The sequence below is a fragment of the Toxorhynchites rutilus genome, chromosome 1, assembly GCF_029784135.1.
Source record: "Toxorhynchites rutilus septentrionalis strain SRP chromosome 1, ASM2978413v1, whole genome shotgun sequence".
In the NCBI taxonomy this organism is placed as follows: Eukaryota; Metazoa; Arthropoda; class Insecta; order Diptera; family Culicidae; genus Toxorhynchites; species Toxorhynchites rutilus.
In genome coordinates this window covers 159,534,356-159,559,206 of record NC_073744.1, presented here as the reverse complement: position 1 = coordinate 159,559,206, position 24,851 = coordinate 159,534,356, and the positions used below count along the sequence as shown (strand labels likewise).

At 41.6% G+C, this 24,851-nt stretch overlaps 5 protein-coding genes across 7 annotated transcripts in view; 2 read left to right on the top strand and 3 right to left on the bottom strand.

Moving 5' to 3' along the window:
* Nucleotides 1-6,439: 6,439 nt before the first annotated feature.
* LOC129761539 (uncharacterized) lies at nucleotides 6,440-11,965 on the bottom strand. Its single transcript, XM_055759264.1, has one exon. It carries the CDS (start codon nucleotides 11,963-11,965, stop codon nucleotides 6,440-6,442), a length of 5,526 nt encoding a protein of 1,841 aa, XP_055615239.1.
* Nucleotides 11,966-12,856: 891 nt separating this feature from the next.
* Nucleotides 12,857-14,228, top strand: LOC129768604 (probable RNA 3'-terminal phosphate cyclase-like protein). Its single transcript, XM_055770359.1, has 2 exons — nucleotides 12,857-12,974; nucleotides 13,034-14,228. The coding sequence occupies exon 2, from the start codon at nucleotides 13,042-13,044 to the stop codon at nucleotides 14,203-14,205; it is 1,164 nt and encodes a 387-aa protein (XP_055626334.1). The 5' UTR covers nucleotides 12,857-12,974; nucleotides 13,034-13,041; the 3' UTR covers nucleotides 14,206-14,228.
* Nucleotides 14,229-14,237: 9 nt separating this feature from the next.
* On the bottom strand, nucleotides 14,238-15,498 carry LOC129768632 (COP9 signalosome complex subunit 5). The gene is made up of 2 exons (XM_055770390.1): nucleotides 14,796-15,498; nucleotides 14,238-14,737 (listed from the first exon to the last, which is right to left on the bottom strand). The coding sequence occupies exons 1-2, from the start codon at nucleotides 15,361-15,363 to the stop codon at nucleotides 14,298-14,300; spliced, it is 1,008 nt and encodes a 335-aa protein (XP_055626365.1). The 5' UTR covers nucleotides 15,364-15,498; the 3' UTR covers nucleotides 14,238-14,297.
* An 89-nt stretch (nucleotides 15,499-15,587) lies between these two features.
* On the top strand, nucleotides 15,588-17,877 carry LOC129768612 (uncharacterized). 3 transcript variants are annotated; one of them, XR_008741702.1, is made up of 3 exons: nucleotides 15,588-15,658; nucleotides 15,956-16,286; nucleotides 16,342-16,710. XR_008741702.1 is itself a non-coding variant. In XM_055770371.1 (3 exons), exons 1-3 carry the CDS (start codon nucleotides 16,246-16,248, stop codon nucleotides 17,422-17,424), a joined length of 1,065 nt encoding a protein of 354 aa, XP_055626346.1. In that variant the 5' UTR covers nucleotides 15,833-16,245; the 3' UTR covers nucleotides 17,425-17,877. The 3 variants fall into 3 exon arrangements, 2 of the variants coding, with proteins under 2 accessions (XP_055626346.1, XP_055626353.1); XM_055770371.1 differs by lacking the exon at nucleotides 15,588-15,658 and having other exon boundaries at nucleotides 15,833-16,286; nucleotides 16,342-16,550; nucleotides 16,610-17,877; XM_055770378.1 differs by lacking the exon at nucleotides 15,588-15,658 and having other exon boundaries at nucleotides 15,970-15,988; nucleotides 16,342-16,550; nucleotides 16,610-17,877.
* Nucleotides 17,878-23,008: 5,131 nt separating this feature from the next.
* LOC129768533 (mucin-2) overlaps nucleotides 23,009-24,851 on the bottom strand; it is a 187,652-nt gene continuing 185,809 nt past the window's right edge. Inside the window, exons 12-13 of the mRNA XM_055770265.1 lie at nucleotides 24,170-24,709; nucleotides 23,009-24,106 (exon numbers count right to left, since the gene is read on the bottom strand). Of these exons, the coding sequence (XP_055626240.1) occupies nucleotides 23,592-24,106; nucleotides 24,170-24,709 (1,055 nt within the window). The 3' untranslated portion in view covers nucleotides 23,009-23,591. The remainder of the gene's footprint in view (nucleotides 24,107-24,169; nucleotides 24,710-24,851) is intronic.

Below are 24,851 nucleotides of genomic sequence, written 5' to 3'. Positions count from 1 at the left end.
TTGATACCAACAATCTTGGGTGTAGATGATTTATCACAGTCCAATGGTCACTCAATAAGTCATCAAGTGATGGTGATTTAGCCTTTCTCCGTTCACATACGCTATGCAGCAAGGAACATCGTTAATTGGTGCTATTAATAACACAATCAGGGCTCGGCAAAGTCATATTCAACTGAGGATAGTCAGGGGACTATGAAGAACTATGATGAATATGACTTCGCATTCAATTGGAAATGAGTTTTGGCTTCTTCCACCATTTTCTCCGTCAACATGACTCAACAGTGATTCGGGTGTTTAGTTGCTATCTCACTCTACGACTCGACTATCTCATTTCATTCTTCCCCTCCAAATACTTCATTGCATATTGAAGTATCTCCCCCCAAAATGAATTTGTTTCCCTCTCTCATGTATCACGTATGCATATATCGATGTTTGAATTCAACGGGGTTTTACATACACTACATGTGAGCTAGGTTTTTCTTGTATCGTACACGAAAATTACTTTTTTTTAATTTTTTTTATCTGTATTATAGTGACTTTCAACTCATTTGGCTAGTTCGTCACTTTTACTTCCATTTTTGGAAGAATGTCGGGAGTGAGAATTGAACTCGTGACCTTTAGCGTGAGAGGCATGGATGTTACCACTACGCCAGATCGGCTCCACGAAAATTACTCACACATATAAAACATATCACGATGGGTAAACAAAGGAGCCGTCCATTAATGGTGTAACTACTTTTTTGCATCAGAAATCAAGTTTTCGTTTCACTTTATATGGACGTAAAATAAGATTGTGTACGCGGGTAACGCGGGTCGTGTCAGGGGAAGTAGTAGTATGAATTGTAGTCAGGTTGAATGAAGATGTAGATTTGTATTCATTCGTCACGTCAATTAGAATAACCATTTGCTAGAATAGTTCATCAGTCATCCTCGCTCTTAACCCTTTCCCGTACAACATCGAGTCTCACTTGTGGTTTACTTGCATAACATGCGGCGCTAGAACGCTCAGCAGAGTAGTGAAATCACTTGATGTGTGACGTATTAAATAATACGGCTCTTCCCGCTCGTAAACGATCGTCAATTCAATTCAGTAGTCCTAATCGAAGCGAAGCGACTGAGAGGAGAGTCGATTTTCATTTTCAAACATGTTGGGCCGTGCTGCTTACGATCGACGGGAATGGAACACATTTTCACAAGTGCAAATTTTCGACAAAAATCTTTTTTAAAGCATATTCATGCAATGTACATTGGTCCATTAGGTTTCAAATCGTGAGGTTTTAACATGTTGCCCCTATCAACCCTATGTATCGAACCCGCTAAAGCATGTACTGTAATCGGGTTTATTCGTCGTCATGCTTCTGGTTTTTAACTGATACCTATTGTCTCAAGATCCATTGCCTATTGCCTCGAGAAGCAGGTCGGCTCTTTGCTGAAATCATGGAATATGCTTCTCCAGTTTGATCTCCGTTCCCGGTTACGCGAACTCTTGCGATGGAGAGGATTCATAGAAGTTTCATGCAATTTGCCTTGCATCAACTTTTATGGAATGATTCAGTTAATCTTCTCAGTGATCTTGTTCGCTGTAGGATGATCGATTTGGAAAACGTTGACGTAGGCGTAGGAAACTACAGCGACAAACGTATCTCCGTTCTTATAACTGACAACGTGGTTTGCTCCGAATTGCAACAGCAGTTTCCATGGAACATTCGTCCTCGAGACCTTCGAAATGTCCAATTATTTGTAATCCTTCCCCACCAGAACGATCCATGGTTTTGATTAATATTTTGTTTGTATCTGCGATCGTTTAACAATGTATATAAAGTTTATTTTATTTTGTCCAAAATGTGTTGATTATTAGAATAAGGAGTTTAATTTAGTTTGTAGTTAGGTATGATTTCTATTTCCCTTCCGAAAATTTCAGCAGCTTGCGAGTAGCACATTTTTTTTTTTTTTTTTATAAATTCGTTTATTTTTACAGGCTCAGTTACATAAGTTGAAAGGAGCCGAAATCTTAAATATATTTTTAAAACTATATATATGAACAATTTTCTTAAATCTATGGTTAGTAATGTGGGAAACCGATTACTCGTGGTGGACTCGAGATTAAAAGGGTGACATTTTCTCAGGAAAAGGATGGGGTATAAGGAAATTATTACAATGTTGATAATCACACACACTCAATTCTTAAATCTATTCGTACATCAGTTGTGAATTTACATTTCATTCTTCTGTTTATAGCAAGCGGACCAATTACTCACAAAGGAAGAAATGGAGGGTATAAGGATATAAGGATAATCACACACGAACATCGATAGATTTAAGGAAAACATATATTTGGGACATGTAATCAAGGTCTAACCGAGCCAACACATCTCTCACCGGCACATTGGGCTGCCTTCCTCTAGCCCGAAGGGAGTTCTCTAAATTCGATCTGGCAACAAGATACACCTCACACGACCAAACAACGTGTTCGATGTCGTGGTAACCTCGGCCACAAACGCAGATATTGCTGCCGGCCAGATTGAAACGAAAGAGTAGCGCGTCTAACGAACAGTGATTGGACATGAGTCGGGAGAAGGTGCGAATAAAGTCCCGACTCAAGTCCAGACTTTTGAACCATGGTTTGAGGCTAACCTTAGGGATAATCGAGTGAAGCCACCGGCCCAATTCATCTTCGTTCCATTTGCGTTACCAGTTAGCGATGGTATTTTTACGGACTAAAGAGTAAAATTCATTGAAGGCGATTTGACGCTGATAAATATCGCCTTCAATCGCACCTACCTTTGCTAATGAGTCAGCCCTCTCATTACCCGGAATTGAGCAATGAGAAGGGACCCACACAAAGGTAATGACATAACAGCGTCTGGATAAAGCACTCAAAATTTTTCGTATTCTCTCAAGGAAGTACGGCGAGTGCTTTTCCGGCCTCACTGAACGGATAGCTTCGACAGAGCTAAGACTATCCGTTACAATGTAATAGTGTTCAACAGGTCGTGAGGCGACGCTGTCCAGCGCCCAATGAATTGCTGCCAATTCAGCAATATACACTGAGCAAGGATTCTGAAGACTGTGTGAGGTGCTAAAAAATTCGTTGAACACTCCAAATCCTGTGGACTCATTTATAGTGGACCCATCAGTAAAGTACATATTATCACAATTGATACCCCTATATTTTTCATCGAAGATCGTTGGAGCGATCCTCGATCGTTGGTAATCTGAATATCCATGGATATCTTGCTTCATGGACAGATCAAAATGCACAGAGGAATTGATGTAGTCAGGGAAACAAACACGGTTGGGAATATACGAAGAAGAATCAACCTGCATGGAGATGAATTCATGATATGAACTCATGAATCCGGAGTGAAAATTTAGCTCGATCAGCCGCTCAAAATTTCCGATCACCAATAGGTTCATGACCTTACACCGGATGAAGAACCGAAGAGATAATAAATTGAAGCGATCTTTTAGTGGGAGTAGGCCTGCCAAAACCTCGAGACTCATGGTATGCGTTGAGGGCATACATCCCAACGCAATACGGAGACAAAGATACTGAATTCGCTCGAGTTTAATTAAGTGTGTTTTGGCAGCTGATTGAAAACAGAAACTGCCATACTCCATCACTGAGAGAATAGTTGTTCTATACAACATTATAAGATCTTCGGGATGGGCTCCCCACCAGGTGCCGGTAATTGTACGGAGAAAATTTATTCTTTGTTGGCATTTTTTACTCAGATACCTAATATGGGCCCCCAAGTACATTTGGAGTCGAACCAGACCCCAAGATACTTGAATGACATAGCATGAGTGATCGGTTTACCCAAAAGTTGAAGCTTTGGTTTTGCTGGTCTATGCTTCCTAGAAAAAACCACCATCTCTGTTTTCTCCGTGGAGAATTCGATCCCTAGCCCAATGGCCCAGGTTGAAAAATTGTTCAAAGTATCTTGTAAGGGTTCTTGTAGGTCGGATTCTGTTGATCCTTCGACAGAGACCACTCCATCATCTGCAAGTTGTCTTAGGCTGCAATTTTGTGTAAGGCAATTGTCGATGTCGCTTACATAGAAGTTGTACAAAAGGGGGCTTAAACATGAGCCCTGGGGGAGAGTAGCACATTTTGGCGTGAAAGTATTCCTGTCTAATCGATACACATTTTTATCTCACGGTAATTTTGTTGTATATTACACAGTAGCCGTTCAGTCGTAAGAGTATTCCTATTTTATCGATACACATGTCGCCTTTTTCGGCGTGAGAATATTCCTATTGTTTGAATGTTCAAAGTTGGACCATATACAGCGGGACTGTTGATATGAGGCTTCCATTGTTTTGTTATTAACCCTTTGCGGTCGTTCGTCTGCTCTCAGCCACCACAGCAAGGAATAATACTAAATACTTTTTTCAACGATGTAATAGTTTACATTTTTTCTAAACGAATTTTAATGTCTAGAGAACCTTTCAACGAATATACACGGAGTTTCTGTGAAGAATAGGTAACGATACACGGTATGAACAAAATGTTATGAGCGTGGAAATATAAGAGGATCTCTTTCAACGGAAATTAATTCCGACCGCAAAGGGTTAATAGTACCAATTACCGATGCAGCTGATCGTGATGTGAGCGGTAAGGGACTGAGATCAGGGCTCTGCATAGTCATAGTCAACTGAGGATAGTTACCTGACTAGCTGATTGACTATATCCGTATTCAGTTAGTAATGACTTTTGGCTTCTTCACACAGTTTCTCCGTCAAAACGACTAAACAGTCAGTCGGGCGTTTAGTCGCTATCTTCCTCTACCGACTCGACTATTTCATTTCATTCTTCCCAGTCAAATTGTCCTCATTGCATTTTGAAGTGACTTCCCCCTAAACGAATTCGTTCCTCTCATTCTCTCTCCCATGTACGTTTGCATGCATCGATGTTCGAGTTCAACGTGGTTTGACATACGCTACAGAACCGATATAGTGGTTCTTAGATTTCCATGAAAAGTGGTACTTTTGTTCTTCATCGCAAAACATTAGAGTCGTATTTTTTAAATTTTTTATCAGGGTGCTCATTTCCAATTTAGGGTGGTCCGAAAAATCATTTTTATCCCACTTTTCCCCAAAAATGGCATTTTTCAAAAATTCATACCTTTGAATCACTGAACCGATTTAGATGATCGGCATATCGAATTAAAGCCACGTTCATTTCCATTCAAAAATGATTTTTCGTGGGTAGTAAAATTTGAGAAATAGTGGCGTTGAATAAAATCCTTTTAAAAATAATGAAAAGTGAAAGAATGCAGTTTTATAACGTATTATGAAGTTTATCCATTCATATGGATGACGCAGCCCGTTTACTTAAAAGAAAGCTGCTAATTTTGGAACATACGTACAATGGCATTGAAGTGCAATTTTCATTATGAATTCATTTTTTCGCAATGAAATTAATTCTGAGATCACTGGTGCATCACGTTTTCAACCATGCAATCAAAATGCATGACATGCATAGTTAACCGGGCAAACGTAGTGCACCAGGTAAACGTCGCTCGCTAACGCTCGGTCGGACCTAACTGAAGTATCGTCTGTTGTTTCAAACAAACCGGGCTATCGGTAAACACAGGTTTGCCTGCGAGAAGCCGCCTTGGTGCCGCCTCGGTTCCTTATCCTCGTTAAATGGGGACTTCACCCCTATTACAAAGATTTCAGAATAATTTTCATCACGAAATAATAAATTCTTGATAAAAAATACGCTGTGGTGGTAAATAGGTAAGTATCATTTTTTTCTCATCTATTGTTCGGATATTCGTTAAAAACTTAATTTTCGTAGCAGTTCATGGTTGTACAGCTCAAACTGCAATAAGTATTTTTATTATGAGCAAATTTCCAATAAACAACTTAATTCTACTTACAAATTATAGTTTTTCTAATACGATAGAATTTGTTTCGATTTTCAGCTGTGGCGTCTATACAAAGTCCTAATAAAGCATGACAATGTGCTACTCAAATAATAATGCGCGTTTTTCGTCTGCGCGTTTGACAGTTGTCACTTCGTTGACAGCTTTGGCTGCATGGGCATCGGACCTTGTGCCCAGCGGTTTTAACAATTCCCCCCCCCGTAAACCTTGTCTTGAACAGGGTTCCAGGCGAGATTTACTTGACAACTTCACTTCGATCAACGCCAGTTTACTCACTGGTCTTTTAAATACTCCCGTAGAGGTACGCACCATAGCTTGCCGTATGCGCCCATTTCTGCCCTGGATCACTTCTTCGACTTTACCTCGAATCCATCCGTTACGACCGTGATCGTCTACTACGAAAACTAAGTCTCCAGGGTTCAATGGTCTGGACTCTTCCAACCATTTCGAACGGGCATTTAACGACGGTAAATACTCGTTTAACCAACGCTTCCACAGTCGATCAGCAACAATCTGCGAACGGTGATAAGTATTGCGCAATGCTTCTATTTCGTTAGTTGGTGTAATTGATTCTCAAGTTCCGACGATATACCACGTAAAAAATGATTAGGCGTTATAGCCTCTCCTGTATCTGAATCTTGCGGCACGTAAACAAGTGGCCTGGCGTTAACTATCTCCTCTGCTTCGGAAATCACTGTGAGCAATATCTCATCGTTCAGTCGTTGTTCATTATTTAGTGTTGACATCATTTCCTTAACTGAGCGGACCATGCGCTCCCACACGCCGTCCATGTGAGGCGCAGACGGAGGGTTGAAACTCCACCGAGTTCTTGCGTTGGTAAAAACATTTGCACATGAAGCATCTATGCGTTGAATCTGTTCTTGTAACTCCCTGTTGGCTGCCTTAAAGTTTGTACCGTTGTCTGAGAAGATGACAATAGGTGGTCCTCTCCGTACTACAAACCGACGAATGGCCATTATGCAGGATTCGGTGTTCAAGCGATACGCGACTTCCAGATGAACTACTCGAACATTTAAGCAAGTGAACAGAACAATCCACCTTTTCTCAGTTCTTCGACCAACTGTGACGTCTATAGGCCCAAAGTAGTCAATCCCTACGTAGCTAAATGGCTTCACGAATGGTACGAGCCGTTCAGCTGGTAGTGGAGCCATTCGAGGAAATTCCGGTTTAGTTTTATGTACCTTGCACCACTGGCAATTCTTCATTACTTGGGCCACACATATTCTTAACTTGGGAATAGAAAATCGTCGACGTAGTTCGTTGAAGACAGTTTCTTTGTTGGCGTGCCCATACCGTTGATGATATGATTCGATGAGTCGGTAGGTTATAATATGATTTCTGGGAAGTAAGGTAGGAAAACGAGTATCATAGGGTACAAAATCTGCTAATCTTAACCGCCCATCCATACGTAGAACTCCATATTCATCAAGGAATGGACTTTGTTTATACAGAGGACTTGATTTCTCGATCTGCAACCACTCTTCTCGCGACAACTCCTGGTTCTTCGATATGACAGTAACTTCGTCTTTGTAACAGTCTCGTTGCGCCTGTTTCCATAGGATCTGTTCGGCTAGTTCGTACTCCTCTTGCTTAAGCGGGACGTCGATGGAACACACTGGACGTTGAACGTATTTAAAAAATTCCGGAATATTTAATGTTTCTATAGGCTTTCGTTGCCCTCTACGGCGGCAATTAGAAATGAATCGTATAACACAGCATATGGTACGCACCAAGATATTCCATTTAGATATCCTAGCGACATCGATGAATTGTATGTTTTTTGTTGCTGTATGGAACATATGACACGCCCTCAGCTCTAGGTTGCGATTCGGTGGAGGACGATTATGTATTGGCCAATCTTCTTCTGGATGTTGAAGGAACTCCGGGCCACAGAACCATGGCCCGTCGGATTCCAAAAACGCATCGCTTTTCCATTTTGTAAGAATGTCGGCAATATTCAATTTACTACGTACATAATGCCATTCATTCAGACTTGATTCCTGGAGAATTTCGCCAATACGGTAAGCAACAAACGGCTTGTATTTTCTTGGATCTGCCGCCAACCAGTGAAGAACTGTGGAGGAGTCCGTCCACAGAAAACGTCTCAATGCCTTCAGATCATGATTCACGAGCACAGCATTAAGTAAATGATCTCCGAGCGTTGCAGCAAGTAGCTCCATTCGGGGAATGGACAATGGTTTCAATGGACCTACCTTGGTTTTCGCAGCCACCAGAGAACATCTTGACATTCCAAGATGAGTGATGCGGAAGTAAACTGCACAGCCGTAATAGTCCTGACTGGCGTCCAAAAATACGTGGGCTTCCAATGTTTCGTAGGCTGAGGGTGGAGTATCTCGTAGATAACATCTGGGAATTTTTATCTTCTCAATAATGGTAAACGCTGCTCTCAAACGGCACCATTTCTCGTAGCATTCGTCATTCAATTGTTCGTCCCATGTACATCCGGAACGCCATGTATCTTGCAGCAAACCTTTTCCGTGAATAGTATACGGCGACAACAGCCCCAAAGGATCGAATAGACTCATAATACAGCTCAGGACGATCCGTTTGGTAGGTCGCTTATCGGTTGTCATGTACGGCATTAGGTCGCTACGCATCGTCGTTGAAAATGTGAACACATCGTCGCTTGGTCGCCAAATAATCCCTAGAACTCGTTCACATAATTCGCTCTCGCCGCTGTTCAGCGATACTTCCTCATTCAAGGTGATTTCTCCCATAGCTTCAAGAAACGCTTTTGAATTTGAAACCCAATTACGAATTTCTAGCCCAGCTTGACGGTGGATGTACCGAACTTGTTGTGCTCGCTCGACAGCTTCCTTCGTAGTGTTTGAACAATCCAGGTAGTCGTCCACATAATGTTTATGAACGATGGCGCTCGATGCCTCTGGAAATCGATTGGCATACTGTGACGCGTTCAGATTTTTAATGTACTGCGCGGATGCCGGAGAACACGCTGATCCAAAAATGGCTACATCCATCAAGTACGTTTCTGGATTAGCCGAGGGGTTTGAACGGAACAAGAAACGTAGGAAATTCTTATCGGCCGTCTTCATTCGAAATTGGTGGTACATTTCGCGTATATCGCCTCCAAATGCCACCTGTCGCTCACGGAATTTCTGAACTACTGCATCAAGCGCGGTTAGTAAATCTGGCCCCACAAGAAGCATCGAATTTAGCGAAACGCCATCCACCTGCGCCGCTGCGTCAAGAACCAACCGAATTTTCTCAGGTTTCTTTGGATTTACAACTACGCTGAGTGGTAAATGCCAGATCTTTTTGGGATCCGCTGTTGCTAATTCTTCCGAGGTCGCTTTATGCGCGTAGCCCTTAGCTAAATAGTCTTCGATTTTCTGTTTCACCTTTTCATGAAGCTCCGGATCTTTCAAGACGCGTCGTTCCAACCCCTGAAGACGCTTGTATGCCATATTGTAACTGTCCGGTAAGTTCACATCATCCGTATTCCAAAGAAGACCGGTTTCGAAACGATCGCCCACTTTAACCGTAGTAGTTTCTAGCAATTCTCGTGCTCTCCGATCCGCAGCTGATTCAGGAAGCTTACTCACAATAGTCTTTGGTTCTTGCGTCATAAAAAACACACGCATCTTTTCGTGTAATTCCTCATTAGTATAACCGCCGTGATAGCCAACAAACCCCGTTGATGGTTGATTTTCTCTTGGCCCGTAAATCGTCCAACCTAATTGTGAGCGGACAGCAATCGGTTCGTTGACATTTCCCACTCTCGATTCTAAAGGCGCGAGCAAATGTGCGTTGTTGAGGCCGATCAAAACTTTGGGTTCCGTACCGATGTGATTTGTGGCCAACACACCCCGCAAATGCTGATACTGACTGGAGATTTCATGAAAATCAATTCGCTGTTTTGGCAGGTACAACTTTTTAACCGTATGAGCATCCTTCAAATCTAGTCGGTGACCCGCTTCGCTTTCTACTTGCAATGAAACGCACTCCGACGATGATTCTCGGCGTACTATATTCCCCGTCCATTGAAGCGTCAACGGTTGTGGATTACCATGTATACCCAACTCACGTAGAATATTCTCTTCAACCAGGGTCATGGAAGATCCTTCGTCAAGATAAGCAACAGTAGTGATCGTTCGCGAACCATTATGTAGTTTTATAGGCACAATTCTAAAAATCACTGGCACTTTTCCATCCAGATGCGTATGCAACTGTCCTTGATCGAAAATATCAACTTGTGGATTAGAAACAGCTTCACGATGTACCAGCGGATGATGTTGTAGACGACGATTTCCGACGTTGCACGTGATCTTAAAACGACACCATCCTGTGTGTTCATTCAGACATCGTTCACATAATTTCAAACGCTCCATCATTTTCACCCGTTCTCCCAAACTCAATCGACGAAACTCTTCGCAATTTCTCGTGCGATGTCCAGCCGTTTTACAAACACGACATGGGCTAAACGGCGGTGGTGCAGTAGCATCACTATGCGCATGAATGAAGCCCTTGTCCTTCATCTTTGACTTGTCAGGCTTAGATGAACCTTGTAGATCCACGGCTAAAATCACCTCACTCGCCTCCGATACAATGCCTGAAGCGAAATCTGCGAACGTTCGTAGTGTTGTATTCACAGAAGCACGTTTGAAATGGACCCATTCGCGCTTCGTTGCAGCTGGCAGCTTGTCCACCAGCTCTTGGATCAAGATAGGATTCATTAAATGATTATACAGCTCTGCTGCCTCCAAGTGGTCGCACAACTCCTGTACTGCCAATCCAAATGGTATAAACGTCTCTAGGCGATCGGTACGAGGTGATTCCGTTCTTCTAACCTTATTCAACAACGTATGAATGAGCTGTTCTGGACGCCCGTAAAGCATACGCAGAGTATCGATCACTTGAGGCACTGCTTTCGGAAGCAGCAACCTGCTTCTTACCGATTCCAATGCTGGACCTTTGAGGCTCTCTTGAAGCCGCACTAAATTTTCTACGTCCGTAAATCCGCATGCCTCTGTAGAATTTGTGTAGCTGCTAAAGAAAATTGGCCACTCCTCCACTCTACCGCTGAAGACAGGAAGTTTCTTAGTCATTACCTGTCGGGCGGCGATCTGGGCTTTAGTTGGCGCTGATCCTTTGGACTTCTGGAATTTTACCTTCAACTCGTTCGATGGTGTTTGTTCAGGTTCGATATCCGATTCCTCCTCGCTTGTTTCTAATCGCTCTTCCTCACTGCCATTCGATGCAGAACCATCATGCTTAAAAATTTCCTTCAGCTTAGTGGGTACGGGCAACTTCGAATTCGGGATACATCTTGGAGTCTCTTGTATTTCAGGAACAGGTAGATTTCTCCTACTGCATGTTGCGTGAACACCGTCAGCACCAGTGTTCATATTGTCAGTCTTCTCAACGCTAGACTGTAACTTACTTCTGAGTGTTTGGAACTGTGTCAGAAGTTCATCCTGCTGCTTCACAAAATCTGCTTCCTCCATTAACTGAATACGATACATTTCTCGCTGTTGATCCAGCTTCCTCTGCCTCAATTCCCGTTCATGATCCAGCTTTTTCCGTTGAAATTTCTCCTCCAATTCCAACCGCTTCACATTTAATGCCTTTTCATGTTCGTATTGTTTTTCTCTTTCTAGCATTTCTTCTTCCAAACGTTCGAATTCCGCCTGTCTTCGCAACTCATTAGATTCACTTCTATTGGATAAATCAGATTTGTTTCTTTGGTAGTTTTCCTCCGAGTATTCTGTTTCTTTCTCCTTTTGATTCGGATCCGGAATAACTTCGGATTGATCGTAATTTCCCTCGGGCTCGGATGGCTTCGGACCTTTTGATACACGAGATTTGTTGGATTTGATGGGCACGGTAGCATCAGCTTTCCCCTTTCCTCTTTTCTCCTTCTTGTCAGTGCATTTAAAGCACACAAAGTCCCGTTCTGCCACTCCCGGAGATTCGCTCACACAATCCAAATGATACCATACCTCGCTGGAATCGCAAGCAACCATATAATCGTCATCGGGATTGTTGCACTTTCCGCAGCTGTGATCCATCTCAAAAGTTAGGTTATAATTTTTTGAGAAATTGTTCGGATATTCGTTAAAAACTTAATTTTCGTAGCAGTTCGTGGTTGTACAGCTCAAACTGCAATAAGTATTTTTATTATGAGCAAATTTCCAATAAACAACTTAATTCTACTTACAAATTATAGTTTTTCTAATACGATAGAATTTGTTTCGATTTTCAGCTGTGGCGTCTATACAAAGTTCTAATAAAGCATGACAATGTGCTACTCAAATAATAATGCGCGTTTTTCGTCTGCGCGTTTGACAGTTGTCACTTCGTTGACAGCTTTGGCTGCATGGGCATCGGACCTTGTGCCCAGCGGTTTTAACATCTATTCTTTTCACATTTTCATTTAATTTTTTTATGTTGAAGTTACCTACTTAGTTTACTGAATATTCCATAACCCATGCTCATTTCTGAATGATCTCTTAGCCTTAAACACCAATACGAAAAGGAAAGATGACGGCATGTTAATTGTGCCTACACTAATTTCAAAAAAAGACACAGCGAAGTCTTCAGCATCTTTTCCGAATTTCCTCATTACAATTTCTCATTTTACTTCATAACTTCGCAACTTCGTAACAAAAGATTCGACAAAACTCATAATCGGATTCGTCGGTTTTTTTTCCTTCTTCATTCGGGTAAACATTCCATTCGGGTAAACGTTTCATTCGGGTAAATGTCGCATTCGGGTATTCCTTAAAAAAATGAAACAAACAACCGTTATAACATAAACTGACAAATACTCTCTTTTACGATATTTTTAAACTCTTTTCGGCGCCGTTACCTGAAACGTTTGGTCTGAAGATAGCTTAAAATTCAAACAGCTTTCAAATCCGAAAAACACACGTTCAGCCACAGGGGTAGTGTAGGTAAACAAACCAAATGTCAACAGTTGCTAAGGTGTTGGTAAGCAAACGACCAGAAACGATAATTGTGTTACACGTGCGTTTCTGGATGCTTTTGTTTTTTTTTTCTCAAATTGCAGATAAATTGGTAAGTGTTTTTAGTTCCATTAAATGGAAAAACAGTTGTTATAGCCCAATTGATTTCAGCGCTCGTGATGACCTGCGTCGGCAAGGAGAACAGCTACCTCATCTACCGGGGAAGCAACTTTCTCAAGCAGCGACTCATCCTCGCCACACTGAGCGGTAAGCCCATTGAAGTGCGCGACATCCGAATACTGGATGAGGAAAATCCCGGTCTGTGCGAGTATGAAACCAGTCTGCTCAAACTGCTCGACAAGATCACCAACGGGACGAGAGTGAAGGTCGATAGAAGCGGATGTTCGTTCACTTATCAACCGGGGCTGCTCTATGGTGGCACAATACAGCACGATTGCTGCGTGGAGCGCGGAATCGGCTACTATCTGGATGTGTTGGTTGCGTTGGGTCCGTTCTGCAAGATTCCGCTGAATGTTACGTTGACCGGGGTAACGAACAGTCCCGAAAGTCCGTCGGTGGATCATATCAAAGCGTCCGCCTTCAGTGCCCTGAAGCGTTTTCTGCTGGTGGATGAAGGCTTGAGTTTAACGGTGCATAAACGTGGAATGATGCCTGGCGGCGGGGGAGAGATACATTTTACGTGTCCAGTGCGGAAGACACTAAAAGCGATTCAGTGCACGAAGCAGACGATGGTGAAACGGATCCGGGGAACGGCATACTGTTGTAAGGTTTCACCAGCGATGGCCAACCGGGCCGTTGAGTCGGCCAAGGGATGCATGTTGAATTTTCTACCCGATGTTTACATCAATACCGATCAGCACAAGGGGAAGCGATCGGGAAACAGTCCGGGATATGGGGTCAACATTGTGGCAGAAACGACGGATGGGTCTCGGTTTTCGGCGGAAGCGACTTCCAAAACGTTGCTGGTCGGTGAAAATCCATCCATCCCGGAGGACGTGGGGAAAGAAGCGGCATTGAAATTGCTGGACGAAATATATCGCGGAGGATGCGTCGATTCCGCCTTTCAGTGGTTGGTTGCACTTTTCATGGCGCTTGGACAGAAGGATGTTTCGAAATGTTTGATAGGTCCCCTGTCGCAATATACGATCTATTTTCTGCAGCATTTGAGAGAGTTTTTTGGAATCACTTTCAAACTCGAAAATGCTGCTGTGGCCAATGGAGAAGAGGACGAACAAGATGACGATGAAATGACAGGATCGAACAAGGTGATGATGACCTGCGTTGGAATTGGGTACAGTAATTACAGCAAGAAAGTAATATAGAAATATTTTTCAATGAAACTAAACGCCGTTGGTTTTATTTGTGTGAAATTCCGTATTTATTGAGTTGAGTATACATCATTGTAGCAACGATATTATTTGTTCTTTACGTTAATCGCATTAAATAAAGTGTCCTTAACAATCTGTGCCATCTGGCCGTGGATTAGCTCGATCGTAGCCCGACTGCAATCACGCGTTGCCTTCGACAGTTTATCCTCGGTGCGCTTCTCATTCGGATCAGTTCCGGTAACGACGAACGGTCCACGGCCCAAACTGGCTTCGCTTAGCTCCAGCTTCTCCGACAGATCTAGAATTTGTCCAGTGGTGTAATCAGCGTTGCTTAACATTCCCGAACTGCACAGCGTATTGACCCAATATTTATTCCAAAGTGAGTCCAGCAATTTACGATCCAGTGCGGACTTGAAGTACGACACCTCCAACTGATAGTACTGCTTGCAGTGCACTCCAAAATCTTCTATCTTGTTCAGAGGAATCGTTTGATATTCGGAGGGCTCCTCATTTGGTGGTTTGTATCCTATGAAAAAGAAATACACATCAATATCATTGTCAATCATTGAACAATGCTAACTAACCCTTGGGATAGGTCCGGAATGCTCCCAGACACACCTTCCCGGCGGAAACGGTCCTAACTGGATCGACCACAATCGCCACAAACGGTTCCTGATAGTTTTGGTTCAACATTTGCGTGTTAACATCGATTCCGGACAACCAGCAGCCATACCCGGGATGGCTATGGTACCACCCGATGGCATTCTCACAGCGGCCAACCTCTTTCGCCGCCTCCATGTAAGCCGTCATGTACTCGTACGCCTGGGATTGAGCATTCACCCGGGTCTCGGTACCTTCTACGGGCAGTGCGAAGGCATCCATCACCACCATCGTGTCCTCCTCGATCTTGCCCAGCAGCAGACCCATCACTTCGAGGGCACCGCCCGAGCGCGCGTGCATCACCATCTTGAGCAGCGCCAGGGCGGAAATCTTGATGTCCTTGAAAAAGTGTGGATCCTTCTCCCAAGGCCGTGCGGTCAAAATGCGCTGCTGTTGCTCCGCGTCGTACCGGAAGATCTCGTCGCTGGCCGGCAGTGTCTCAACGTTGTTCTCCAGTTCCCATTTTTTGAGTGCCATTTCAGCATCCGCCATGTTTTCGGCTGTTACCTGTTTTCGTTGAATAACAGAAAAATTGACAAAATTTCCTAGCAGCAGACGTTCGGGATCAGTCTTTGTGATTGGAAAATTTGCACTTGATGCGAGTGATGTGATTGTCAAAGAGGAAAACAGAAGACGAAAACAAATGCTGGATGTAGTTTGACATCCGCGTTGACGGAATTGAGTTTGACATTTCAAATTAGGGGGTGAAACGTAAACAAACGCAGTGAGAAAAACTATAATTTTTGTTCAAAGTTATCTTGAGATTCTATAGCTTTCTGCAAAAATGGTGAGTAAGAAAATATCATATACCATATGCATAATCTTTTTTCACCATTCGTGCAAATCGTACTTGTATTGTTCGTCCATAATTAATATTCAAAAACTAGTATGATTTGCGAATTAGAATTTCATCTCTCGTTTCGAATTCAAATTATGAATGAAAATCGATGTTTCGAGGTTTCTTCCTGAATCTGTGGTAAAAATCTTTAGTTACTTTAGTGCGATTTGAACAAAAAATAGTTCCGGAATATTTCTAATGCAATGAAAAGCTAATGAAAACCTTTAATATTTCTTTCTTAAACAGGCATCCAATGCGATAAACTCTTCGATGATGACGGTAAATTTGCAGCTTGCCGATTTTTTTCAATACGTCGGAGGAGGAAGCAGGTTGATAGTCGAAGGTGAACGGGTGTTTCAAGCTAACCACTTGCTTCTTGTCGGAGTTCAAACCGTGCACGAGGACGGCTTTACCATATTTGCGACTTGTTTGAAGTCATCATCACCTAGAGCTGATCCACACAAAATTTCCATCCGCACCAGACCTTCCTTTGAAAAGTGGTCTTTTCAGTGTTCGTGCAAAGCTGGAATGGGAAAATGCAAACACATAATGGCCGTTTTAAAACATCTTCTAATGGGTTTTTTGTGATTTTCTTGAATACAAATGGCAAAAATCAATTTTTCTATTTTTAGGTTCCCTTCAGTTCCATTGCTTACAGTAACAGATTTGCAACAAAAGTGGGGTAAAATTGCAGAAAAAGTTGCTGACGATATGTACAAGACAACACCATTGACCGCATTCTGCAAAAAAATGACGAATACAAAAGATACGACTGAAGCTGCCTCGCCGGCGGGTTTGACTCACGATGAGGGTACCAACATTCTTCAGCTTTTCGTGAAAGGTTTGCTTCCAATTTATTGATCGATTTTTTAAAATAAAATTTTAATTATTAATTATTAGGATTCCCTGAAAGCGGTCTGGCATACGAAAAGAAAGGACGAGAAATGAAAAATATTGACAAAAATGATGAATCTGATGTTCTGAATACACTTCTCGATATAGATGTGCAAAGTCATTCTACAGAATCCATTGATTCGTTAATTTCTATTGAAGAAAATATGACTTGCAGTCTACTTAAATCCTTCCTGAGAAGATCGTTTCATCCTGATAACTTCACGATGATCGATCGTGAAATAATGGAATTTATAGGTCCGTTAGAAAAGGATCTGCAACTTCATTTCGAAATTAATGTGAAAGTATCGGAATACGAGTCTTTGAAAATATGTACAAGAACTATAGAACAAAGAGTATCATCGCAATGGAAAAAAGAACGAAGCCGGCGCATCACTTCATCCAGTGCATACTCTGTGTATACATACTACACAAATCAACCCGACAAGAACAAAAATTGGAAAAGTAAAATCCTGAGTATGGTGACACCGAAACATCTTTCAACACCAGCAATCGTACATGGGATCCGATGCGAATCAAAAGCCATAGCAGCATATGAGCGAGACTACAGAAAAAACGTTTGGAGTTGTGGTTTCGTAATACCCCCACATATTTCATGGCTAGGATGTTCTCCTGACGGAATTGTTATAAACGAAGGGAGAATAATAGAAATTAAGTGTCCAAAAGAAGGGGAAAAATCATTGTGTGATTTAATTGATTTTCTTCCCTATTTTACAAGATTAAATGTTTTGAAAAAAAATCATCAATATTACGCACAGTTGCAACTAACTATGTTCATAACAAAATGTAGAGTAGCAGAATGAATATCCTTGGCCATTCCGTGTACGACATCCAGGAACTATACAAACCACTTTACTAGAATGCGGTGTTATAGATTGAATCCCGATATTTTCATCACAAGGCTCGTTGCAAGGTTCACTTTGCTTCCACTCGGCCATTTTCTCCACGAAGCACTGCACTGCAAATGAATTGTATCGTAATGTTTTTCGCTTTATTATTAAAGACAATGAATTGACAGAACTGTTTAATATAACAGCACTTCATTTCTTTTCAAGTTTCATTCATAATTTTATTAAAGAAATTACCCTAAAATCTCAGTCCTCCAGATGCGCCTATTTTTTCTGCCTCCTACAAACGCTGAATGAGGCCAGAATATTCGTTATTCACCGTAATATGCTGTTTGAAAGCTGTTTAAAGATTCCTAAAACCAGCAGACAACACAATCAAAGAATTACAATGAGTAATCACTGTATCAAATTTGTATATTTTCGATGGCGGTTTGTTTATGTTTTGCCCCCTAATGAGAAGCCAACACCTGCCAACACCAGGAGGCACTACCGTCGCACTGTCAACGCGAATTAGTGGATGAGTGAGTTCAAGTCGTTGATTAGGAGAATCCATCTCCACTTTCAGCATGTTGAGCCCCGTGTCGATTCCCACATTGAGAGAAATAATTAGTAAATATAACGAATTTTTTGGTAAATACTACCAATCTATAGTCATTTTCGACCGTACTAATAAACACATATGTCAAGCAGAACCATGATTCGGAAGCCCATTATCGGCTACATTTTCTCGCCGAAAATGCACGTATCAGAATTATATCCTTATTATACCTCCGTATTGCCTTATGAAAATGGTTAATACGCGCTTTTCTCACCAATTTTCAGATATGACAATTGGCGATCTAACGCAAAACGTAAACGATCGGTGAGACATCTGGATTTTGTTTTTGAACTAAGAAAATGATGCTAATGTAACCTAAAACTCAAAAAACAAATCACGTATATTTTACTTCCGGGCTTTCCAAGGTAGTTCTCAAATGCAGGAATCGTACATTTTTCTACTTGTGTTTGATTGTGCTCTCGAATTTCCTTCTTTAATTCAACCATTGTCAACATTTTTATAGTTTTCACTACTGAAAGAGGTAAATAAATAACATGTTATATATAAAATTGCGCAGAATTAAATTTCTTACAAACTCATCGCAATCAAATAATCTTTTATGATTATAACATTGTAATTTATGGAAAGAACTACAAACCTTCCATAAGCTCACATGGCAAAATATAAAACCATCATCACTTTCACCGCAGCGCCGCCTAGGTGTAGATTTGTACGTTAGATCGCCAATATCCAAGCTTACTAATGTTATCGAGTAAAATATACTAAACTCTGGTAGGGATGCGGGTTTGTTGACAATATGTACAAAAAATTTGTACATTCTACTAATTTTGCATTACCAAATGTATTCAGTAGTTTTCGACCGAGGATTTTTCGAAGGATAGGGACTGACGTTAAGCTTTTCATTAGAAAAGCGTTGATCGCTGTTGAAGTTTGTTCCAAGGCGCGTAGAAGTATATCCTAAGGTGGGCCAACTTGCTAAAACCACTCTTCAGCCATCTTGGAAGCCTACTGTGTTTTGTTTGTAAACAAAACACAATACGCTTGTGCCCAAGCTCGCTCGTGATCAGTCTGTCTCTTTCATACTTCAAGGAAAAAATTCCCCTTCTGCTTTCTTCCGTACTGTTTTCATATACCGCTCCCCTAACCAACTTAGTAACGAAACGGCCTCACCTAGTACCATAGACCTGGCTTGGTTTGTTCTAGGATGTCTTACGATGGTGACTACTTTCTAGTCCAATTTTTGACTTTTTTCTTATTAGGGTAAATGATTTTGGTTTGTCCGATTAAGGGTGTTTTCACGCAACTAGTAAATGCAAATTGATTTTTCTCAATAAAAATCACATATAATCAAGACGATTGGGTTTGTTGAGAAGCCCATAGTCTCTAGTTGCTAATAATACAATAAGATGTTCAAATTATCCATTTTTTTTTGTTTTTTAACGATTTTCTCAAAAGCGAAATTATGATCATGGTTTGCCCGGTTTTAGAAATCACTTTTTTTGAATGAATAAATTCGAATTTTCAAGTAGATGTTGCATTTCTCATTGCTATAGTTTACTGTCATCATATTGATCCATTCAGAATATAGGCTTTCTTCAGAATATTTCCTTTTCTTGGGTATTAGGTGAACTTTATTTCTGCTACGCATGAAGAACAACATAAACAAACTGCAGCGCGCCAAGCGTGCCAAGTTATAGTAACAATGTGGACGAACCAACATCAGCGCATTGAACAAACCATGATCAGAATTGGGCATTAATTACATGACTTAGATGTATAAATCCGATCCAAATGGTATGCAAGCATGATGTTTACAATATTTGTAAGTGTTATAATCCAGAAAAGATCTGAATACGTACCAAATAATCATCTGGTGGTGAATTAAAAGTTAGCTCAAATGAGGGACGCTTTGACACCAATAGAAGGTGGACTTCATAATCATTTAAAACATGTAAATCCGTAAAAAATATCCTATAAAACTACTGTAAATCATGAAAAAGACAATTTTATCTATATGTTTGGAAACATTTGAATACCTGATTTGACACAGGTACGCTGTGTAATTCATTCAGAAAAGTGGACAAACCATGATCATATTATCGACTGGACAAACCAACATCATTTACCTTATATAATAAATATCACTGATATTGTGCAATTGCTCTTGATGCAGGCTGAATGGACAGCATAGCAAGAACAACACGGGGTTCAGCGTATTAACGACGCGTTCCAAATCCTAATACATACATTAACTGCGAAAGAAGCGGGCAGTTTTATGCAATTTAAAGAGATCGGATTGCAGGATGCAAAATTACGTTCCGTTCGGACAACGTATGATTTATTTATTTGTTTTGGCTTAACGCCTTTACAACATGGCCTGATTTTATCATAAGAAAAATAACATTCCTGATCATTGGATCTTTTTTGACAGCCGTTTTGATTCAGTCCGCACTACCTAGCTCAAAATGTGTCGTACCTTTTCCGGATCCCTTGTTTTAAGATTTTCATCCAAGTGAGATTCCTCATAATCATATGGAAGTATAAAACCTGCTAACTCCCGGGAAAGAGGAGCCATCCGGCGTTCAATTCGTTCGAAAGTACTTCGTCTTGGAGCATTTGAAGCAACGAATATTAGGACAAGATTGAATTGAATAGAATGATGAATCGAAAATATCTATGACCTTTTTAAATCGAAGGTTCTCGTGTGCTCCTCCATTCCTATTAATTATGATTACTGGCTTGATCATTCCTTGATACTGAAAAATCTCGAATTCAGTCAACTCGCACACCCTTCTCAAATAGAGCCCATAAGAAAATGCGTTCGAAAAACAGTGGCAATGGCAATCTCTTTTTACGCGTTTTTCTTCAAATTACGCGTTTTGCTCGCGATTTGGGTGATGTTACATGGGAAGACAGAAACCTATCTAAGCTCAAGCAACGATGGGACCAATGAGTTGCGCCCTTCCCATCGTTGGCAGCGGTGCACGTGTCGCGATGTGATTTTCCAGAACAGGTGTGCACGGACCCCAGCAAACATTGAATCGTATGAATAGCCATAATTGGAGGCGATATACATACATCCAAGACACATTTGGGTGATATATGATGCATGTAACTGCTTGATCTGAATAAATCGCCGCAGTAAACAACTGCAACAGAAACAACCGCTTAAAAAAGTATAAAAAGAAATTTTGTGGCGCGGGAAAAACATCATGTGTACAAATGCTTCACAGTTCTATTATACATTTAATTTCTCGTTTCCATTTTTCGAAATTTATTCTGAGGTTAATGGTACATTAACTAAGATAAGAAATCGAGGCCGCGATCCGCGATCCTACGCCGACCTGCCGTAGGAAGCGGCGGTGTCTCGCACGCAAACCTGTATTCCACGGATTGCCCGGTTAATTTGAAACTTAGGATACGATCCTTTAGCAATGTCCGCCCGAGCTTTAGCGAGTGTCGGACGACATACGGTTAAATTTTATTTTGTAATACAATACCGTTTGGTAATTCAAAAATCCATAACTTTTGAACCGCTGAACCGGTTTAGATGATCGACATATCAAATTGATTCCAATGAGCTTTGAAAATCATATCTCAAAAACGAAAAAAATAGAATCTCTGATATCAAGCTACACAATGTATTCAAAAAGTTCCGGGACTAAAGAAAAAACGAGATCCTCAAAAGATTAGATATTTGTTTTCTACATATAAGCTTTCTCTTTCCACACAATTTTTTTTAACGTTCGTAGATATATCGGAAGGCGCGTTTGAACTGCTCAGCCGGTATGGAGTTCATAATACGCGTCACATTTCGTTGAATGTCTCGAACATCATCAAAACGCTCTCCTTTCATAGTGTTCTTTAGCTTGGGAAACAAGAAAAAGTCTGCCGGGGTGAGGTCCGGAAAATAGGGGGGATGGGCGATGACAGCCACCTTTCGTTTGGCTAGAAACTGCGCTACCAAAATCGCGGTGTACGCGGGCGCATGGGCATGAAGCAAAAATCATTCTCCAGATCGGTACTGGTCGGGCCGCATGCGCCCTATCCGTCCCAATAATCGTTCCAGGGCACTTTTCTGGAAGACCGCAATAACTTGGGCAGGATTAGGATATTGACAAATTGTGCATCGCAAAATGTTGGTATTGATAAGCTCTGAAAGTCGTACGAAGACAACCTTGTTGATTAAAAGCATCGGTATTCTTCTGCTCCGCCTTTATCTTCAAAAATTGTTTCACGGCTAAACTAGTATTGCATAAGCAATGTATGTTTTCAACTGCAACCATCAAACTCAATTCAGTACTTGCAAGATTTTACAGATTTTCAAATGGACCTCTCCTAAACAACACAACCAAATGTAAACATTGAACTCATATCCAGGGATGCTAGATGGCTGTTTTGAATATATGAACACGGCATGAAAAGGGTCTTCACATATTGAACGAAAATGAGTAATTCAAAACAACTACTTTATTGGAAATACGTATATATAGATTTAAAACATTTCTTGATAAATCGCTGATTAGGTGAACAAACATTGCCCACAATAAATCCATAATAACAAAACGTCCGAGTGATAAAACCATATGCTCGAGGAAAAATATCAATGAAACCACATATCAATATGGTATATGAAACCACATATCAATATAACTATCAATAGATATATGAAACTTATTCCTTTTTGTTATGTTTTTTTTTATATTTTGGCACTGAGAAAAGAGTATCGATTGATCAATTTTAAAACTGTTTGTTGTTTTTCTCAAAACAAAAACATGTCTTCTCATCTGACATCACTGATCATACCGAGAAAAACTGACTGAAGTCTCTCCAGTCTACCAAATAAAACATTTCAATGAAACTCGTGTACTGGAATGGGATATTTTGCTCGTCTCGACAGTGACTGAAGCCGAGACGAGACGAGACGAATTGCTCGTCTCGTTTTCTGGAATAGGGCCCTATGAATATTTTTCGGATAAGTCAAACACATCCCAGTCATTATCGGAACATTGTTGCTCATTTTTTTATTTATATATTTTCACAAATGCGAACTTCTGGATTCCGCAAGACGAAATCAAGTAAAACAATTCAAAACAGTTTTTTTTAAATAGCGCTCAAACTACTCACTACTCACAAAGAATCTTTATAACAAAAGAACGGGAAAAAATAATAATCAAAAACATCAAACACTCTGCTCGGGAGACAGTTCCGATAGAAGTGATGCATGATTTTCGCCCTCGGAAGAAGTGTTTATACCTTTAACCTAACCTAACACAGACGCTCAATGTTTGAGTTCCGAGCGTTTGTTCGTTCCTTATGGCTATCAATACACGCTAGGGAAGAAATAGTTTCGTCTACTTGGTACTATACTAATGAATTACATAAAATAAAATACATTCAGTGAAATGGAAATGGTTGCCGCTTCCATACAGTTATCATAGATGGCAGTAGCGTTCGTCTAGAGATACATTCCAAAAACAGATATCACCAAATCGTTGCGGGAGAGAGCATAGAATTTCAGTCAATTTGAATGAATTTGGAAGGCGTCCTGCTCCTTACGAATCTAGTTCTTACATCCCAACCCGGCGGACCAGTTGCAAATCCCTCCAACCGGATCGTAGCTCAACCCCTTGGGACAGGTATACTCCCATCCGACGACTCCGCCGATTTCCATCTTGGCGCAGGAAATGAACTTCTTACAGGACAGCGGATGGGGGAAGTTTCCCTGGTCCAAACACTCGATCCGCCCCGGACCGTGCATGATAACCTTCACCTGGGAACTCGTCTTACCGACAATCCGCTGCTCCCCATCGTCGTAGTAGTCGTAATCGAACGACGCTGGCCGATACGTTCGGCCCCCGAAGTCTTCCTTCTGTTTGCGGTGGCTCGCGGTACCGTACGAGGATTTCTCGTACGAACCTGGCCGGCGAACCTTCTGCGGTATGTTGTCCTTCCGGGGGCTCGCCGTCATCCCAACAGACGACGACGACGACGTTGAGCTATGGTACAGACTCGGAGTGGTTTGCTGGTAGTAGTACTGGCTCTGGGTGGAGACGCGAGGCCGTTGGATCACTTTGTCTGCAAAAAAATGTATCGAATTGTTGAATATTGATCAGTGATATGAGGTAATGGGAAACGTACGTGATCTCCTCGTAACACCGTACGGTTCCGAGTAGATACCGTGCGAGTACTCGTGGGTGATATTGTATCTATGTGTCGTTGCCCGTTGGTTGTGGGCCGAGAGTTCGCCCACGCTGAAAATCGTCATCTCTCCCTGCTTTTGCGTCGATTGCTCCACCAAGATTTCCTCCGTGAGGGGAGTTACCTTGCTGGTGGTCGATGTGACCGGGAGTGGCGCCCGAGAAATGGTCGTAATAGCATCCAGCAGTTCATCCTCCAAGCTACCATTTTGTTCGCCCTCCCCGATCTGGTTGTAGCGATTCTTCGAGTTAACAAGTTTACTGTTCTGTCGGATGCTTGGTTCGATCTCCTGATCAACGTCATCCACCGGAACCGCCGCAGGCGCTTCCGTCGCTGGTGTCGCTGACTTGAGGCGATTTTTGTTGAAGAATTTGTTCGTGGGAGGAACGATTGTGGCGACCGATCCTGCAGGGGTTGTGACACGATTGCCAAGTTGTCCGGGTCGGCGCTTAAACAGGTTGTTTACCCGAGTCGTGATTTCTGGAAGACAATAAAATGATACGTAAAATGTTAGCCCCCGTTTATTAGACAGTCGCACTCGAACATGCTCGATGAAAACCATTAACACAAATTCCTAGACTCCAACTTTAGCTAGGAATCCGGGTTTGACCCGATCGTTTCG